The 18,227-nt window shown below is 43.6% G+C and overlaps 1 protein-coding gene across 2 annotated transcripts; it reads right to left on the bottom strand.

Annotated features, from left to right (window-relative positions):
• Window positions 1-690: 690 nt before the first annotated feature.
• Window positions 691-13,969, bottom strand: LOC139537837 (tetratricopeptide repeat protein 1-like). 2 transcript variants are annotated; one of them, XM_071339665.1, is made up of 8 exons: window positions 13,840-13,969; window positions 11,986-12,526; window positions 11,784-11,844; window positions 8,970-9,082; window positions 7,388-7,424; window positions 6,923-7,071; window positions 1,921-1,975; window positions 691-1,043 (listed from the first exon to the last, which is right to left on the bottom strand). In XM_071339665.1, the coding sequence occupies exons 2-8, from the start codon at window positions 12,502-12,504 to the stop codon at window positions 883-885; spliced, it is 1,095 nt and encodes a 364-aa protein (XP_071195766.1). In that variant the 5' UTR covers window positions 12,505-12,526; window positions 13,840-13,969; the 3' UTR covers window positions 691-882. The 2 variants fall into 2 exon arrangements, with proteins under 2 accessions (XP_071195766.1, XP_071195764.1); XM_071339663.1 differs by having other exon boundaries at window positions 13,859-13,962.
• Between the last annotated feature and the right edge of the window lie 4,258 nt (window positions 13,970-18,227).

Here is an 18,227-nt window from a genome sequence, read left to right as displayed (position 1 = left end):
CCCTCCTCACTCCCTTTCTCTAGGGTCAAACCAACCTACATACAGTAGTCTTCTTCCTCCCCGAGTTCCTCCTCACATCAAGACACATAGGGCCAGTTGACTTGACCCCTGGAGGCCATTATGTGATACAGGCCAGATTGGGGATTCCCAAAAGGGAAACGTTCAGTCAGTCAGGAGCAGCTGAAGAGCCACAGTGACTGAATCGTCTCATCTCTCTTTCTCGTGCACATATATATGCGTTTCAATACAATCAAATCGTTTCTTGACTAAACATACGACTGACTGGTGGTTGTGGGACATCCTGTTATTACTGTATCTGCATCTAAAAAAAATCAGTAAATTTGCTGTTTGCCTTTGTACTTGGTGTGTGAGTATTTTATTCTATATTGTACTTCGCCATCCTCTGAATATTTAAGTAAAAAAATAAATAAAAAGGCCTACAAAGTAATTCATCCTTTCAATACAATATTAACAACTACACTATGGCCCTGTACACACCGAGGTTGTACAACCCATTTGACAAATGGTGTGATACCACATATATTCTTGAGAAGTTGTGAAATTTGTTGTACATCAATTGTATAACCTGAGTGTTTACAGGCCAATGACACTTTCAATCCTCAAATCCTAACGTCAAAGTGGCAAATGAAATCGCTCCATAAAAAAATTAAAAAAGACAACGCAGCAAAGTAACAGTCACTGATCATTTAATGGCCCTTTCAGACTGTCCACCATCTCTCACACACACAATCTTATTTAACCATGAAAGACTGTCTTTTAAATTTCAAACGGATCCCACTCTGACACACCAGTGGAGGGTCCTGACTGTCTCTTAGCTCTGTCTCTTAGCTCTGGTGGCTAAGCCAGGTGTGACGACGGCTCTCAGACAGGCTCCTCATGCTGTGATCTGTTGTTGTTGTTGTTAGGATTCTGAACAAAGTTGACAGAGTACGATCCAGTGCCCGAATCCTGGTTTACCTGGAAGTTTGATGTGGACAGACCAAATGGCCGCAGGAACATATTGCCCAAGTCCTTCAGTTTGCCTGATGACAGATAGATAGGGAGAGACATTAAAAAGCTAAATAATGACAAAAACGATGATGAAAACAAAATGACCAATAACACATGAAAACATTTAATTGAAATCAGTATTTTTCTATTGACAATTGCAAATGAGAGGATATTCCAATACACTGTATGCTTAAGTTTTGTTCTACTCCACAAACGTAGTACTTTAGAAGTGAGTTTTCCCCAGCACAGCTCCAAGGGTCTTAATGCAGCCAAATTAATAGGAAATGTTGATTAAAGAACCTCTCCGGCCTCTCTCCCTACACACCGCTTTGTGGTCAATTTCAATTCCAAGCAGTTGATATGTGTTCCCCACTCCCAGCCTAGTGAGTAACAACTGGGTCCACACCACCTTATAGTTGACTATGATGGAACAGAACCAGCTCTACACTTATGTTATTTTAGGTCCACCCTCACCTGCCAACAATATGATTTAAAACATATCACAAGGCACCATTGTTTTTTTGTTGTTGTGCTAGTCAGTGAATGTACTTTAGTCTTTAAAAACAAGTTGTAGAAACATCTCAAGAATGATCAATGGGGGGAAAAAAACGATGCACCTGAGCTCAATTTCGAGTCTCAAAGCAAAGGATCTGAATACTTATGTAAATAAGCAATCTGTTGTTTTTTTAAAATACATTTGCAAACATTTCTAAAAACCTGTTTTCGCTTTGTCATTAAGGGCTATTGTGTGTAGATTGATGAGGATTTTAAAATCCATTTTAGAATAAGGCTGTAACGTAACAAAATGTGGAAAAAGGGAAGGGGTCTGAATACTTTCCGAATGCACTGCACTTATGTCTTCCTGGGGGTGCAATCTACGCAAAACAAAAGCAGTTGGTGATCTCATACCCATCATATCGTCCTTCAGCTTCTCATTTCGCTCGTGGATCTGTTGTGGAAGCCGCTGTACGGAGGAGAGGGAGAGAGACAGTCAAGGTAAATGACTAGCCATGCGCCTGATTGCCAGTAGTCTTCACAGCAGATACGGTTTACCTTCTGCTGATCTTACCACAACAACCTTATATTCTACTCATCCTACCAGCACTGTTAGGAATGGAACTTCAACGGAATAAAACACTTTCTACTACTTTACCTCCAGGTTGTCTTGGTAACATCCCTGTGGTGGGAACACTGCATTACACCTAACCCCTGCACTAGAGCTAGCGGGAGGTAACCCTTCACAGTAACACCTCATCCATCTCAAGTCAGAATGAGCCCTTTCCTCTGCTTTGTAATCACTGTCATCTTCTATCTAGGGTGCTGCAGGTCTATACAGCATCTTCCATCTAGGGTGCTGCAGGTCTACACAGCATCTTCTATCTAGGGTGCTGCAGGTCTACACAGCATCTTCCATCTAGGGTGCTGCAGGTCTACACAGCATCTTCTATCTAGGGTGCTGCAGGTCTACACAGCATCTTCTATCTAGGGTGTTGCAGGTCTACACAGCATCTTCCATCTAGGGTGCTGCATGTCTACACAGCATCTTCTATCTAGGGTGCTGCAGGTCTACACAGCATCTTCCATCTAGGGTGCTGCAGGTCTACACAGCATCTTCCATCTAGGGTGCTGCATGTCTACAGAGCACGCTTCCAAGGACAGAAGTTCTCATCACACATTATCCATTCTAGATCAAACTACACTGAACAAAAATATAAAAACGCAAATATAAATATTTTATTGAGTTACAGTTCATAAACGCAGCAAAAAAAACATCCTCACTGTCAACTGCGTTTATTTTGTGTAAATATTTGTATGAACATAAGAATCAACAACAGACAAACTGAACAAGTTCCACAGACATGTGACTAGGAGAAATGAAATAATGTGTCCCTGAACAATGGGGGGGGTCAAAATCAAAAGTAACAGTCAGTATCTGGTGTGGCCACCAGCTGCATCTCCTCATGGGACTGCACCAGATTTGCCAGTTCTTGCTGTGAGATGTTACCCCACTCTTCCACCAAGGCACCTGCAAGTTCCAGGACATTTCTGGGGGGAATGGCCCTAGCCCTCACCCTCCGATTCAACAGGTCCCAGACATGCTCAATGGGATTGAGATGCAGGCTCTTCGCTGGCCATGGCAGAACACTGACATTCCTGTCTTGCAGGAAATCACGCACAGAACGAGCAGTATGGCTGGTGGCATTGTCATGCTGGAGGGTCATGTCAGGATGAGCCTGCAGGAAGGGTACCACATGAGGGAGGAGGATGTCTTCCCTGTAACGCACAGCGTTGAAATTGCCTGCAATGACAACAATCTCAGTCCGATGATGCTGTGACACACCGCCCCAGACCATGACGGAACCTCCACCTCGTTCCCGCTTCAGAGTACAGGCTTCGGTGTAACGCTCATTCCTTCGACGATAAACGCAAATCCGACCCTCACCCCTGGTGAGACAAAACCGCGACTCATCAGTGAAGAACACTTTTTGCCAGTCCTGTCTGGTCCAGCGATGGTGGGTTTGTGCCCATAGGCGACGTTGTTGCTGGTGATGTCTGGTGAGTACCTGCCTTACCACAGGCCTACAAGCCCTCAGTCCAGCCTCTCTCAGCCTATTGCGGAGAGTCTGAGGACTGATGGAGGGATTGTGCATTCCTGGTGTAACTCGGACATTTGTTGTTGCCATCCTGTACCTGTCCCGCAGGTGTGATGTTCGGATGTACCGATCCTGTGTAGGTGTTGTTACACGTGGTCTGCCACTGCGAGGACGATCAGCTGTCCGTCCTGTCTCCCTGTCTTAGGCGTCTCACAGTACGGACATTGCAATTTATTGCCCTGGCCACATCTGCGGTCCTCATGCCTCCTTGCAGCATGCCTAAGGCACGTTCACACGCAGATGAGCAGGGACCCTGGGCATCTTTCTTTTGGTGTTTTTCCAGAGTCAGTAGAAAGGCCTCTTTAGTGTCCTAACGTTTTATAACTGTGACCTTAATTGCCTACCGTCTGTAAGCTGTTAATGTCTTAACGACCGTTCCACAGGTGCATGTTCATTAATTGTTTATGGTTCATTGAACAAGCATGGGAAACAGTGTTAAAACCCTTTACAATGAAGATCTGTGAAGTTATTTGGATTTTTACGAATTATCTTTTAAAGACAGGGTCCTGAAAAAGGGACATTTATTTTTTTGCTGAGATTAAGGAAAATCGGTCAATTTAAATAAAGTCATTAGGCCCTAATCTATGGATTTCACATGACTGGGAATACAGATATTCAACTGTTGGCCACAGAAACATAAAAAATAAAATAATAAAAAAGCACTGCACTTATATCTTTGAAATGTTTTCCTGGGGGTGCAGGAAAACCAGTCAGTATCTGGTGTGACCACCATTTGCCTCGTGCAGTGCGACATCTCCTTCACATAGGCTGTTGATCGTGGGATGTACGTACATACCCCAACCAGAAGCCATGGATTACAGGCTACATTCGCACTGAGCTAAAGGGTAGAGCTGCCGCTTTCAAGGTGCGGGACTCTAACCTGGAAGCTTATAAGAAATCCTGTGGAATGGTTTCCTACTCCTCTTCAATGGCTTTGCGAAGGTTCTGGATATTGGCGGGAACTGGAACACGCCGTTGTACGCATCGATCCAAAGCATCCCAAACATGTCTGGTGAGTATGCAGACCATTGAAGAACTGAGACATTGTCAGCTTCCAAGTAGTATACAGATTATCATGCTGAAACATGAGGTGATGGCGGTGGATGAATGGAACGACAATGGACCTCAGGATCTCATCACGGTATCTCTGTGCATTCAAATCGCCATTGATAAAATGCAATTGTGTTCGTTGTCTGTAGCTTATGCCTGCCCATACCATAACCCCACCATGGGGCACTCTGTTCACAATGTTGACATCAGCAAACCACTCACCCATACACACTTGTCTGCCACCTGCCTGGTACAGTTGAAACTAGGATTCATCCGTGAAGAGCACACTTCTCCAGCGTGCCAGTGGCCATTGAAGGTGAGCATTTGCCCAGTGAAGTCAGTTACAACACCAAACTGCAGTCAGGTCAAGACCCTGGTGAGGTCGACAAGCACGCAGATGAGCTTCCCTGAGACGGTTTCTGACCGTCTTGTGCAGAAATTCTTTGGTTGTTCAAATCCACAGTTTCATCAGCTGTCCGGGTGGCTGGTGTCAGACGATTCTGCAGGTGAAGAAGCCGGAAGTCCTAGGCTGGCGTGGTTACACGTGGTCAGCGGTTGAGGCCAGTTGGACATACTGCCAAATTCTCTAAAAAAAACATTGTAGGTGGCTTATGGTAGCGAAATGAACATTAAATTATCTGGCAGCAGTTCTGGTGGACATCCCTGCAGTTAGCATGCCAATTGCACGCTCCCTCAAAACTTGAGAGATCTGTGGCATTGTGTTGTGTGACAAAACTGCACATTTTAGAGTGGCCTTTAAATGTCCCCAGTACAAGGTGCACCTGTGTAATGATCATGCTGTTTAATCAGCTTCTTGATATACCACACCTGTCAGGTGGATGGATTATCTTGGCAAAGGAGAAATGCTCACTAACAGGAATGTAAACACATTTCTGCCCAAAATTAGATAAAAATAAGCTTTTTGTGAGTATGGAAAATTTCTGCTCACGAAACATGGGACTGACACTTGTTGCGTTTATATTTTTGTTCAGTATAATTAACTGTGGAGTTGTTGGGAGGAGTGGATTCTCTGGTAAGTGTATGTGTGCGTACACGTGTGTGTCGGGGCTGGGGAGATAAGACGAGAGTATTTTGAGACCCTGTAGTGTCAGATGGTGCATTTCAGATGGAGAAAAGCTTCTATTCCAGGCCAGTCCAAGCCGCGCCTCAAATGGTACCCTATTCCCTATATATTGCACTTAGTAGGGACTAATAGGGTGCCATTTGGGATGCATACGCTGTGAGCTTGTGTTGTGTAAGCCTCCCCCTCATGGCTACATTAGTAAGAGCTGCTGCTCGGCTCCTGTTATTATTGCAGGGCCTCATTCAGAACAAATCAGGAACATAGATACAGTCAACCACAAACCTCAATGATTGGAAAGATGAGAAACATGTCTTTGTCCAAGACATTTCAGTTTGCCTAGCATTCAATATTTCATGTTAAACAGTAATGCATTTTTTTATTTGATGAATTTGACACCCTAGCTATTAAACAAGCAAAATCAATGAAATGGTTTAATAACTGGGCCTCATATCAAACGCTTCATTATTATTGATTATAATGACTCTTCGGGTTTTGCCAAAGGCAAACCTAACAACATTCAATGTTGGTAAGCAAGAAGAAAATGTAAAACCAACCCTTACACAATACTGTTCATGTGTTAACTCCGACATTGAAATGTGCATTTACTGAAGAGTGTTGTTTTGTTGTATATGTTTTTTGGGGGAGGGTATTACTTTTTCCCCCCCGATCTTGTCTCATCGCTGCAACTCCCAAACGGGTCGAAAGAGGCAAAGGTCGAGTCATGCGTCCTCCGAAACATGACCTGCCAAACCGAGCTTCTTAACACCCGGAAGCCATCCGCACCAATGTGTCAGAGGAAACACTGTTCAACTGACGACCGAGGTCAGCCTGCAGGCACCCGGCCTGCCACAAGGAGTCTCTAAAGCGTGATGAGCCAAGTAAAGCCCCCCCCCGGCCAAACCCTCCCATAACCCGGATGACGCTGGGCCAATTGTGCGCCGCTCTATGGGACTCCCGATCACGGCTGGTTGTGATACAGCCCGGGATCGAACCTGGGTCTGTAGTGATGCAGTGCCTTAAACCTCTACGCCACTCGGGAGGCAAAGAGTGACTTAAAATGTAAGCCTTCTCTATTCTGCTAACAATTATATATTAGAGTTAAATGTCAGTGGTTGCTACTAACCATGCAGGCCTCTCTGGCTGAAGGCAGGTCGGGGTCTTTCTCCAAAGCAGCCTTGTAGTCTTCCAAAGCCTCATCCAGCTTGTCTGTTTTCTCATAGAGCTCTGCCCTCCGCAGGATCGCTCGCATGTAGTTTGGGTTCAACTCTATGGCTGGAGGTGACGAAACAAGGACACATGTTCAGAGTGCTAGTTACGTAGCGATGGGTTATGAATAATAAAAATGGCATTTATCCAAATCTGCAGCTGGTGTTTGTGATTTTGATCATAGCAACTGTAATTTAAGGCGATACGCCTGGATCGGTTGAACAGAATTATTATTATTATTAAATATTTTTTTAAACAGTGTTCTGGAGTGGGAATTGTGTCTTCTTCACACACAATATACTGGGAAAGAAGCACACACCATGTCACAGACAGTTCAATCGTCTGGCATTGTGGAATTAGAACAGAGAAGTAACAGACTCACCCTTTGTGCAATCAGCGATGGCTCTCTCATTCTTATCCTATTAGGGGGGGAGGGGGAAGGTGTTTCAAACTCAGCAGTCACCATTTTGTTATGTATTTGTTTGGGTGGAAAGGTTATGACAAGATGACATCAACTCCAAATGACCTGTTGATGTCTTGACCCGAGCTATCTGAATAACCAGGTAGGATTGTGTTTGCCAGTCAAACCTATCCTAAACTTGTGTAGTATGTAGCTACAGTAGAACACCACTAGGGGTCACAAGAGATCTGTCTCTCTTAACCCCACCCTCTTGGGAGATAATGGTGGTTTACTCAGCGCTTCATTTTAGCCTGCTAGAACAGGATCCAGCACCTCTCCATTTTGGACTGTTTAATTCCGGAACCTATTTGACCGGATCCGGTACCTATCGTGGCATAAAACATAATTTTCACTTTTTGCTATGTAAACATGCAGATAAAAGAGATCAAAGTTCATTCGTGTTGCCTCTTTGTTAATTCCCCCCCCCCACACACAATGTTGTAACCTATACTTGAGACCAACAAGTGGCCGTGGCTGTGTGAGAAGCACACCAGTATCTCTCACAGAACTGGAATGAGATCCCCTTTATGTGATCTTTCTCCCTCTCTCCGCTCTGATAGACATGACCCTGCAACTCATCATGTATTTCCTTACAGATCATATATAAAGGGTTCTGAAGGAGCTATATAAAGGGTTCTGAATAGCCTAGTACACCATGAGAATGCCTATAATTTGGCCGCAGAGGATCAATAGCTTCTTTAAAAATAGCCTAGCTGTGGATGGTATGTAGCCCAATAACAAGGCATGCCTACAGTCGGGAATGCGTGGCAAATCTGTCAGCGAACAGCATGCAGACAAAACAGGCCTTGAGCAATATTTTAAAATACAATCGTGTGAAAACACAGGTTGGAAAGCAAATGGCTCCTGCTGAAAAGAGAAGACTAAATCAGTTTGTAGGCTACCAAAATATTCAATCAAATTTCAACAGTGGAGGCTGCTGAGGGGAGGACGGCTCATAATAATGTCTGGAATGGAATAAATGGAATGGTATGAAACATGTAAACCAGGTGTTAAATACCATTCCATTGACTCCATCCCGATCATTATTATGAGCCGTCCTCCACCCAGCACTTCCACTGACTTTCAAATATTGTTTTACAAAGTAACAAAGTAAAACAAGAGAGGCTTTTGGCACGAGCTCGTCGGCCATCACCAGCGACTGAGCTGCGCATCACTGGGCGAGTCAGTGAAACTGGAAAGCATTTTTAGGACTATAATTTCCTCCTCATATTGTAGCCTACAATGTCTCCACACACCTGGGCTATTGATGGATTCAAGACAAGGTCGTTTTTATTGATCACAGACTCTGTCAGTGTCAAAGTAATGTCCGGTAAGCACTGGGTTTACGTGATATAAATGTGCAATAAAATGTAGACTTCAGCTGTCTGAGACTGACATTCAGGAGACCTCAGATGGGTTATAACTACCCAACCTGATTACCTCAAATGGGTCCTCAGAGTTCCTCACTTGGTTAAGTTGAAATGTTACTCGCTATCACTCTTACCAGGTGCAGGCGGGCAGCAGCACGGTTAGAGAAGAGGATAGCTCTCTCCTTGCTGTAACACACAGGGCATAATCCTAAAGCTGCAGTGTACGACGACTCTGCCTCAGTGTGCTCTGGGAAGATATGAAGAAGTGTCAGTCAATTATCCATCCAAGTAAGCATTGCTGCTGGTGCACACATACATACAGTATACAGTGCATTCGGAATGTATTCAGACCCCTTGACTTTTTCTACATTTTGTTACGTTACATCCTTATTCTAAAATTGATTACATCCCCCCCCTCTCAATCTACACACAATAACCCATAATGACAAAGCAAAAACGGGTTTATACATTTTTGCAAATGTATAAAAAGAAACAATGAAATATCTCATTTACATATGTATTCAGACCCTTTGCTCTGTACTTTGTTGAAGAACCTTTGGCAGCGATTACAGCCTCGAGTTTTCTTGGGTATGACGCTACAAGCTTGGCACACCTGTATTTGGGGAGTTTCTCCCATTCTTCTCAGCAGATCCTCTCAAGCAGTCAGGTTGGATGGGGAGTGTCGCTGCACAGTTATTTTCAGGTCTCTCCAGAGATCGGTTGATTGGTTTCAAGCCCAGGCTCCGGCTGGGCCACTTAAGGACATTCAAAGACTTGTCCCGAAGCCACTCCTGCGCTGTCTTGGTTGTGTGCTTAGGGTCGTCGTCCTGTTGGAAGGTGAACCTTTGCCCTAGTCGCAGGTCCTGAATATTCTGGAGAAGGTTTACATCAAGGATCTCTCTGTACTTTGCTCCGTTCATCTTTCCCTCGATCCTGACTAGTCTCCCAGTCCCTGCCGCTGAACAACATCCCCACAGCATGATGCTGCCACCACCATGCTTCACCGTAGGGATGGTGCCAGGTTTACTCCAGATGTGACACTTGACATTCAGGCCAAAAAGTTAAATCTTGGTTTCATCAGACCAGAGCATCTTGTTTCTCATGGTCAGAGTCCTTTAGGTGCCTTTTGGCAAACTCCAAGCGTCTGTCATGTGCCTTTTACTGAGGAGTGCCTTCCGTCTGGCCACTCTACCATAAAGGCCTGATGGGTGGAGTGCTGCAGAGATGGTTGTCCTTCTGTAAGATTCTCCCATCTCCAAAGAGGAACTCTGGAGCTCTGTCAGAGTGACCATCGGGTTCTTGGTCACCTCCCTGACCAAGGTCCTTCTCCCCGATTACTCAGTTTGACCGGGCGGCCAGCTCTAGGAAGAGTCTTGGTGGTTCAAAACATCTTCCATTTAAGAATGATGGAGGCCACTTCTTGGGGATCTTCAATGCTGCATAAATGTTTTGGTACCCTTCGCCAGATCTGTGCCTCGACACAATCCTGTCTCGGAGCTCTATGCACAATTTCTTCGACCTCATGGCTTGGTTTTGCTCTGACATGCACTGTCAACTGTGTCTATACCTTATATAGACAGGTGTGTGCCTTTCCAAATCATGTCCAAATCAAATCAATTGAATTTACCACAGGTGGACTCCACTCAAGTTGTAGAAACATCTCAAGGATGATCAATGGAAAAAGGATGCACATGAGCTCAATTTCAAGTCTCATAGCAAAGGGTCTGAATACATACATACATACATACATACATACACACATATTTTATACATTTACAAAAATGTATAAAAACCTGTTTTCGCTTGTCATTATGGGGTATTGTGTTTAGATTGATGAGGAACATTTTTGATTTAATCCATTTTAGAATAAGGCTGTAATGTAACAAAATGTGGGAAAAAGGGAAAGGGGTCTGAATACTTTCCGAATGCACTGTATACACAGACACAGCCTTAATGTGAACAGTATGTTAACACTAAAGCACATTTTGTGGCCGACTCTCACTAGCTAGGTTTCCATCCAATTGGTGACGGTTTTTCATGTGAATATTCAAAAATCAGAAAACTTGACTTGTTGTGGATAAAAGACTGTGCGTGATGACATAGTGCACATAAAAATACCTTTTGTGGTTAAATTCACATACACTGAATAAAAAATACAAGTTAAATGAGTTTCCATCGCATTTTCAACCCTACTGATGGTTTTCTCACAAAAAAAATTGCGTTATATAGTGACACTGCCCACTCTGGTATTGGCAAATGCCTTTTAGCCAACAGCTCGCAGATACAGTGTGTGTATAGCCATTATCAGCGGGTTACAACTTTTTTCAGTTACTGTACCACCAACTGAATGATGCTCTGTCCAGAGTACCCCTGAAGTACCCCCTCTTGTGCATTTTACCAGTATCCTATTGGTCTCATGAGTCTTCCCAAGTACCCCCTGTCGATAGACCAAGTACCCCCAGGGGTCCTAGTACTCCTGGTTGGGAACCACTGGTTATACTTGATGAGATTATTATGGACAAAAGAGCGAGATTATTTTTATTTGTCAACCAAGTATCGATCATCATGTCACCAGAATAAGACCCTCGATATTTATTGGAAAGAAGCATGAAGCTCATCCATCACCCTGTAAAGTTAATCATCATTTATTTAATCTGTAGCTCCATAAACTGCATGCTTTCCCCGACGAGTCGTAGTGGGAGGACCACACAACATGTCATCGCGTGACTCCAAGTTCACTTTGATGGTTATTATGTCAATATCTACGCACAAAAAACGTTTCCACTGACATTTCTCGCATAATTAACTTTACCGACATGTACTTTACTCACGTAAAAAGATTACATATCAGCAATAGTTTAAGTGAATCATTCTCTAAGATCCTGTTGGCCACGTTTTCTCAAACATCCATCCTCTAGCAGTATACAGTTTAGCCTACAGCAGCTTACCTCCACTCTTGAACTGACTGTTCCCCTTGTCCTTCAGGCTCATGCTCTCCTCTCTGCGGCTCTATGGCACAGCAAAAAACAACAAACACATCAGATTGAGCTTTTGTAATGCCAAACTTACTGACCATCAAAATTATGGTTGTAGAGTTTCAAATGGCGCAATTTTTTTGTTGTTGTTGTTGACTAGGATGAAGAAGTTCACCTCTGTTTCCTCCTCTGTCATGTCTTTCTCCACTTGTCTCAGATACTCATCAAATTCAGGGGGGGGGTTCTCTTCTTCATTCAGTTCAGTATCAGAATCTCCCCCTTCAACTGCCATACTCTTGTCTTCTTCAGTGCACTCATCCCAAGTTTCTTTTTCCTCCTCCTCTTCACCTCCCAATAATGTAGTTCTCTCCCCTGAGAACTCAGCTTCTTCTCCTAACTCTGCATTGACGTGTTTTTTCTCTGTGTTTGGTGAACACCCCTCTGTTTCCTGGCATAATGCTGGGGCTTCTGAACAGTCAGTCCTTCTTTGCCTGTCACCCATGGAGCCGTCTGCTCCATCCAGAGACTCCTCACAGTCAAAGAAGGCATCGTCCCCCTGCTCAGTAGCTCTGTGGGCTGCAGTGCTTTGGCCGTCTGGACATTCATGCTGTTCAGATACTCTCATAACATTGGTCAGAGAGTCGGTCATTCTGTCAAGGAGTGCCTCAGACTCCTTGTCTGCTGAGGATTCCATTGAATTTTCTCCCTGTACAAAACTTCACATAGGAGGAATTGCAGTCAGTTTTTACATTGTCAATTTAACCTGTATCTCAGTTTAATCTTGGGATAGATTATGTCAGTCACACTACACTGAGATATGGAAATCTGACCATAGAAATCATATAATTCACATTCTTTATCAATTCTGTGCTAGTGACATTGCTAGCTAGATCAGTGGTCTCTAACTTTCAGTCAGAGAGGAAGAGAGGCCCAACTCAGCAAAAGATCTGGCATTTTTTCGTTGTTCCGCCCACCTAGCAAGGACCTTTTGTATGGAGGTCAATGAGTGTCAAATTTTGTCAACAAAAAATGAATGGCTTATTTGCTATGTGAGGTTTATTTGCTCAAATATAAGTATTTCAATGTTATGAGTTTATTGATAGAAGTAAAACACGTGACATCCAGGCAACTTTGAGAAAAAACACTTTATATCGGAGTTGTCTTAACATGGCTATGGATATTCGTGAAATGAGGCTAGTAACATAGCATTTCTCTCCATTGAATACAGGCGGTTGACGTCAACACCCCTCATCGAATATTCAAAAAGGGATTACAATAATGAGATGTTCACCAAGCCAAAGAAAATGAAATAAATATATATAACCTTGAGCATATATATAGTTGTTTATTTTATTTAACTAGGCAAGTCAGTTAAGAACGAATTATATTTACAATGACGGCCTACCCCGGCCAAACCCTAAATCGGACGACGCTGGGCCAATTGTGCGCCGCCCTATGGGACTCCCAATCACGTCCGGTTGTAATACAGCCCAGGTTCAAACCAGGGTCTGTAGTGACGCCTCTAGCACTGAGATGCAGTGCCTTAGACCGCTGCCCCACTCGGGAGCCCAACGATAGGCGGGAGCTGGACGGCTCCCATTGTTAAGGCAGAGAGACATGTATCTTGTCAGTATATCCATAGTCTTCTGACTGTTCAGTTGCACCCTCGGCTAGCTAACGTTAGCCTAATAACGTCAGCTTGCTCTTTAACACAAAAGTAGTAGAGGTACTGTTTTTACTGCTACTAGGCTAGCGACATGACATATAACATAATAATAGCTACCAGTAGGTATGTTTTTCTAGCTAGCTGCTAACTTTATCCCATTTTCTTTTTAACTTCAGCGACAAAGCTATCTTTCTGGCTAGTCAGCTAATGCTAGCTACCAGTTACAGACCCAAATGATACATATTGTGACATCTTTTCTATGTTTTCTATATCTTTGAATACTTGAAACTTAACTATGTATACACCAACGTAAATATACACAAAAATGGGTTGTTAATGGGTATAATACTGCATATTTTATACCTTGTGGCTACAGTCCTACCTGTACCCAGGATGACATTTCCTCTGTAAACATCTTTTCCGGCTTAACAAATCAATACGACGCTGAGGCACTCTGGGAGATGTAGTCATTAAGGAAACAGTTTGCTCAAAGAACGTTTCACCTTCAACATAAATCATTAAAGTCCCAGTGCAGTCAAAAACATAATAATCCCGTGTTGTGAATATATTTCCACACTGAGGTTGGAATAATTTTGTGAAAATTATGATAATGCCCTTTTAATGTAAGAACATTTTGAAAAGACCGCCTGAAATTTCAGCCTGTTTTGGTGGGAAGGAGTTTTGGCCTGCCTGGTAGTGGTGACCCCTCATTCAGGGCAGGTGGTGCAGAGCCTTATCTGTTTAGCCCCCAAAAAAGAGAAAAATAAATAAATTAAAGTTAGCCTATTTTTTGCGTGTCACATATCAGTTTACAAACATGGTCTCTCATTGAGTAAGGCAGCTCCAACATGCAGGTGTTTTCTGTGGTGGAGGGGCAGCCAGCGAATGCACATAGTGTAGGCGTTGGTAATCTTCTCTAGTTGCGCCGTGATTTGCTCAGTGTTCTGTCACTCATATGCTCAAGATTATATGTCTCTCCCTGGTCCAAGATGGCGTAGCAGTCAGGCGTCTTTGTCTTGTACCGTGTATATAACTTTTTTCTTTGCATGTATTTCGTATATATTTTTTAAATATTTTTTAAACCTCAACTCCATCATACTCTCCTGCAACCCGCCTCACCCAATGTGTTATGGATCTGCTATTTTCTTTACTTTAGAACCAGAACCCCCAACAGAAGCTAGCCAGCTAACTAGCTACTAGTTAGTAGTCAGCTAGCCACTGCTAGCGGTCATCAGCTAACCTTTAGCCCGGACTAAGCTAACCTTAACTCCTGCCAGTCTGCACAGCGCGATTCAACCCAGAGCATACTGGACTCTTTTCCCCCACATCTCCGAATTCCTACCACAAGCTCTGAACCTTTTCACTTGGATCATCGTAGCTAGGTAGCTGCTATCTGAGTGGCTATTCCTGGCTAACGTCCCTGCCGATCCATCACGACTGGTCTGCCGGCGTAACTGCCCGAGGGGGCTACAACTGACTCTTCCGTCGCGATGTCCCTCTAAGGACATTCTGCTAGCCTGCTAGCCCCTGCCCGCTAGCTGTCTAAATCGCCGTGTCTCCAGCCTGCCTAGCTACTCACTAGACCCCATGATAACTCGGCTATGCATGCCTCTTCCTAATGTCAATATGTTTTGGTTAGTGATTATTGTCTTATTTCACTGTAAAGCCTCCAGCCCTGCTCAATATGCCTTAGCTAACCCTTTTGTTCCACCTCCCACACATGCGGTGACCTCACCTGGTTTAAATGGTGTCTCTAGAGACAATACCTCTCTCATCGTCACTCAATGCCTAGGTTTACCTCCACTGTATTCACATCGTACCACACCTTTGTCTGTACACTATGCCTTGAATCTATTCTTCCGTGCCCAGAAACCTGCTCCTTTTACTCTCTGTTCCGAACGCACTAGACAACCAGTTCTCATAGCCTTTAGCCCTACCCTTATCCTACTACTCCTCTGTTCCTCTGGTGATGTAGAGGTTAATCCAGGACTTGCAGTGCCTAGCTCCACTCCCATTCCCCAGGCGCTCTCATTTGCTGACTTCTGTAACCGTAAAAGCCTTGGTTTCATGCATGTTAACATTAGAAGCCTCCTCCCTAAATTTGCTTTATTCACTGCTTTAGCACACTCTGTCAACCCGGATGTCCTAGCCGTGTCTGAATCCTGGCTTAGGAAGGCCACCAAAAACCCTGAAATTTCCATCCGTAACTATAAGATTTTCCGACAAGATAGAACTGCAAAATGGGGCGGAGTTGCAATCTACTGCAGAGATAGCCTGCAGAGTAATGTCATACTATCCAGGTCTGTGCCCAAACAATTCGAGCTTCTACTTTTAAAAATCCACCTTTCCAGAAACAAGTCTCTCACTGTTGCCGCTTGCTATATACCACCTTCTGCCCCCAGCTGTGCCCTGGACGCCATATGTGAATTGATCGCCCCTCCTCAATCTCACACAAATTATCAATGAACCTACCAGGTACAACCCCAAATCCGTAAACACGGGCACCCTCATAGATATCATCCTAACCAACCTTCCCTCCAAATACACCTCAGCTGTCTTCAACCAGGATCTCAGTGATCAGGGTCTGCGGTCAAATGACCACCCCTCATCACTGTCAAACGCTCCCTAAAACACTTCAGCGAGCAGGCCTTTCTAATCGACCTGGCCCGGGTATCCTGGAAGGATATTGACCTCAAGGTTACCCACATGAAGTACCGCCGCGCCACAGCACAACAACGGTGAGTCCAAAAAATATGTCTTGAATGCTGCTGCATAAATGATGCAATACGCCAGGAAAATACAGTTGAAGTCGGAAGTTTACATACACTTAGGTTGGAGTCATTAAAACTTGTTTTTCAACCACTCCACAAATGTCTTGTTAACAAACTATAGTTTTGGCAAGTCGGTTAGGACATCTACTTTGTGCATGACACAAGTAATTTTTCCAACAATTGTTTACAGACAGATTATTTCACTTATAATTCACTGTATCACAATTCCAGTGGGTCAGAAGATTACATACACTATGTTGACTGTGCCTTTAAACAGCTTGGAAAATTCCAGAAAATGACGTCATGGCTTTAGAAGCTTCTGATAGGCTAATTGACATAATTTGAGTCAATTGGAGGTGTACCTGTGGATGTATTTCAAGGCCTACCTTCAAACCCAGTGCCACTTTGCTTGACATCATGGGAAAATCATGGGAAAATCAAAAGAAATCGGCCAAGTCCTCCACAAAAATTGTAGTCCTCCACAAATCTGGTTCATCCCTGGGAGCAATTTCCAAACGCCTGAAGGTACCAAGTTCATCTGTACAAACAATAGTACGCAAGTATAAACACCATGGGACCACGCAGCCATCATACCGCTCAGGAAGACGATGCGTTCTGTCTCCTAGAGATGAACGTACTTTGGTGCGAAAAGTGCAAATCAATCCCAGAACAACAGCAAAGGACCTTGTGAAGATGCTGGAGGAAACAGGTACAAAAGTATCTATATCCACAGTAAAACGAGTCCTATATCGACATAACCTGAAAGGTCGCTCAGCAAGGAAGAAGCCACTGCTCCAAAACCGCCTAAAAAAAGCCAGACTACGGTTTGCAACTGCAACAAAGATCGTACTTTTTGGAGAAATGTCCTCTGGTCTGATGAAACAAAAATAGAACTGTTTGGCCATAATCACCATCGTTATGTTTGGAGGAAAAAAGGGGAGGCTGATGGCATCATGAGGAAGAAATGAGGAAGAAAAATTATGTGAATATTTTGAAGCAACATCTCTAGACATCAGTCAGGAAAAAAAAGCTTGGTCACAAATGGGTCTTCCAAATGGACAATGACCCCAAGCAAACTTCCAAAGTTGTGGCAAAATGGCTTAAGGACAACAAAGTCAAGGTACTGGAGTGGCCATCACAAAGCCCTGACCTCAATCCCGAAGAAAGTTTGTGGGCAGAAGTGAAAAAGCGTGTGCGAGCAAGGAGACCTACAAACCTGACTGAGTTACACCAGCTCTGTCAGGAGGAATGGGCTAAAATTCACCAAACTTATTGTGGGAAGCTTGTGGAATGCTACTCGAAACGTTTGACCCAAGTTAAACAATTTAAAGGCATTGCTACCAAATACTAATTGAGTGTATGTAAACTTCTGACCAACTGGGAATGTGATGTAAGAAATAAAAGCTGAAATCAATCATTCTCTCTACTATCATTCTGACATTTCACATTCTTTAAATAAGGTGGTGATCCTAATTTTTACGAGGATTAAATGTCAGGAATTGTGCTAAACTGAGTTTAAATGTATTTGGCTAAGGTGTATGTAAACTTCCGACTTCAACTGTAGCTAAGAAAGTAATACTAAGTGTATTTTGTGTCGTAAACTGTTAGTAGTCCATGTGTCTCAACCTAAGAATTTTGTCCTGCCCCTCAGAACTTAGCCTACTGTTCTGACTTGGTGGTGCACATGTAGCCTATAGACTGTTTTAGAGAAATTAAATCATTGGATATTGTAAGAGCTTTCATTGTCTGCTTATATGCCCCCGTTATTTATCCTTTGGTTCTGACTTGGTGTACAGGGAGAATAATGTAAGACCGGGCCATGTTCTGAATTCTTTCGCAGTCCATTTCGAAAGTGCTGAACAAATAGGCATATCGACTACATCCATCTTAATCAAAATTACGGCTTGCCTCTTATCCGCTCCTCTTTTCCTCATGCCATAGTTTTTACATCTCCATTGTTATATTGCTTAGGTCTATCTC

Source organism: Salvelinus alpinus, chromosome 13, assembly GCF_045679555.1.
Source record: "Salvelinus alpinus chromosome 13, SLU_Salpinus.1, whole genome shotgun sequence".
Taxonomy (NCBI): Eukaryota; Metazoa; Chordata; class Actinopteri; order Salmoniformes; family Salmonidae; genus Salvelinus; species Salvelinus alpinus.
Note: the sequence above shows the minus strand (reverse complement) of the source record. Positions and strands in the feature narration are given on the sequence as shown.

Bases quoted from the DNA above. Each gene is read 5' to 3' on its own strand.
- LOC139537837 (XM_071339663.1), bottom strand. From the start codon at position 13,947: ATGACTACATCTCCCAGAGTGCCTCAGCGTCGTATTGATTTGTTAAGC. The intron at 7,425-8,969 runs GTAAGAGTGATA...CCCCCCTAATAG, and splicing joins CTGCTGCCCGCCTGCACCTG to GATAAGAATGAGAGAGCCAT. The intron at 1,044-1,920 runs GTATGAGATCAC...ATCTGTCATCAG, and splicing joins GCTGAAGGACGATATGATGG to GCAAACTGAAGGACTTGGGC.